At 48.8% G+C, this 2,500-nt stretch overlaps 1 protein-coding gene across 1 annotated transcript in view; it reads left to right on the forward strand.

Annotated features, from left to right (window-relative positions):
• The window catches only part of tyr (tyrosinase), a 17,716-nt gene extending 15,445 nt beyond the window's left edge, over positions 1-2,271 (forward strand). The window contains exon 6 of the mRNA XM_062552419.1: positions 2,030-2,271. Coding sequence (XP_062408403.1) covers positions 2,030-2,271 — 242 coding nt within the window. The remainder of the gene's footprint in view (positions 1-2,029) is intronic.
• The last annotated feature ends 229 nt before the right edge of the window (positions 2,272-2,500 follow it).

Raw genomic sequence — 2,500 nt, forward strand, 5'->3', positions numbered from 1 at the left:
CAATTTAGTAGACCTGTAGACAGGCAAGGTGTTCACTAAACAATTAACTATTAATTAACTAATTAACTAAACAATTTAGTAGACCTGTAGACAGGCAAGGTGTTCACTAAACAATTAACTATTAATTAACTAATTAACTAAACAATTTAGTAGACCTGTAGACAGGCAAGGTGTTAACTAAACAATTTAGTAGACCTGTAGACAGGCTTTGTGGCTAAAACGATGAAAACCAGTAGGCCTAGGCTAGTCTGCCACCCCTGCTGAAAAAACCAGCAAGAAACCAGCTTAGGCTGGTAGCTGGTTTTAGCTGGTTTTAGCTGGTCTTTGCCCAAAACACAGTTCTTATTGCTGGTCTTGCTGGTGTAGCTGGTTAGGCCACCAGCTAGACATGCTGGCGTGACCATCTGAGGAAGCTGGTCGTGCTGGTGTGACCAGCCTGTCGTTTGGGATACAGCTGGTTTAAGATGGTCATGCTGGTGACCAGCCTGTCCAGCTTGACAAAGATGGTCAAGCTGGTTTTCTAGAATGACCAACATAAGCTGGCGTGGCCAGTAAAAACCAGCAATGTAGACCAGCAACACCAACTAAAATGACCAGCTTAAGGTGGTACGACAATCAAAACCAGCTGAATTACCATCATAAGCTGGGTAAACCAGCTGAAGGTGTGTTTTCGCGAGAGTTTTGCTGGTCTAGCTGGTTAACCATCAAAGGGTGGTCAAACAAGCTGGTTAACAAGCTGGTCAACCAGCAAACCACCTTTAGCTGGTCAGGCTGTTTTTTTCAGCAGGGACAGTTTGAAGCACAGTAGCCTAGACTTTACACGCGCAGAAATTAAAAGTCAATACAGGCTATCAGCATCACAGGATTTCTATAATTATCAGAAAATCCTGACATGTCAAACTGGACGTGAACAAGAGGCAAAGCCAACAAAAACAACCTTAAAGCACCAAACCCTCCGTCGTTGTCAGCGGACTATTACATAGCAATGTTAGGCATGTATGACGGGTCGCAAATAAATAACTTAAACATTTTCCCATAAAAAATAAATAAATAAAAAGAATCTCGGAGTCCACCGGCCCACCCGGTTGTACAGATTGCCAGTCGGAGCCTGAGTTCTAGTGCACCTGATGTGGCAGCTGCAGTGTTTCGTCCTCACTTGAGCTGAGGTGCTGACAGCTGTAATGTGGCAGCTGTGATGTGGCAGCTGCAGTGTCCTGTCCTCACTTGAGCTGAGGTGCTGACGGCTGTAATGTGGCAGCTGCAGTGTCCTGTCCTCAGTTGAGCTGAGGTGCTGACAGCTGCAGTGTCCTGTCCTCACTTGAGCTGAGGTGCTGACAGCTGTAATGTCCACGAGGCTCCAGGGTGCACAGGCCGCAGGATGCGTGTGTTCTCGCTATTCTCCAGTAGGGGGCGACAACACGCATCATATGGTCAGCATGGCCCACAGCCGCCCCTTGACTGTTTAACACTCTGTAGAGCGCCACACACATATCCATCTCCTCTCTCTCTGTTTGAAATACACACACACACACACACACACACACTGAATGTTTAACACTCTGTAGAGCGCCATGAGACATGTGGAATGTGTTGACGCTCTACAAGTGAAATTAAAATACAGACACACACACACATATCCATCTCCTCTCTCTCTGTTTGAAATACACACACACACACACACACACACACACACACACACTAACTGATCCCCTTGTCCCCTATAGGCCATGGAGGAGTTTTCACACACACACACACACACACACACACACACTAATGCTGCGCTTGTCTCCTATAGGCCAGCGGTTCATGGAGTTCACACACACACACACACACACACACACACACACACACACACACACACACACACACACACACACACACACACTAATGCTGCGCTTGTCTCCTATAGGCCAACGGTTCATGGAGTTCACACACACACACACACACACACACACACACACACACACACACACACACACACACACACACACACACACACACACACTAATGCTGCGCTTGTCTCCTATAGGCCAGCGGTTCATGGAGGAGTTTCTGACGCCCTATCTGCAGCAGGCTCAGGAGATCTGGGCGTGGCTTCTGGGGGCGGGGCTAGTCGGGGCCTTCCTCACCTCTGTCATCGCCACGGCGATAGTCCTGGCCTGTCGCCGCCGGCAACGCAGGAGGAAGATTCCGTCGGCTTTCGGGGAGAGACAACCTCTACTGCACAGCAGCGAAGAGGAGGGCTCCTCATCCTACCAGACCACCCTCTAAACACACACACACACACACTCCTCATCCTACCAGACCACCCTCGAAACACACACACACACACACACACACTACCAGACCACCCTCTAAACACACACACACACACACACTACCAGACCACCCTCTAAACACACACACACACACACACCAGTCCTACCAGACCACCCTCTAAACACAGAGGGAGAGACAACCACTACACCAGTGAAAGGAGGGCTCATGGTCTTCCCACACA

The sequence above is a fragment of the Sardina pilchardus genome, chromosome 13, assembly GCF_963854185.1.
Source record: "Sardina pilchardus chromosome 13, fSarPil1.1, whole genome shotgun sequence".
NCBI classification, from domain to species: Eukaryota; Metazoa; Chordata; class Actinopteri; order Clupeiformes; family Clupeidae; genus Sardina; species Sardina pilchardus.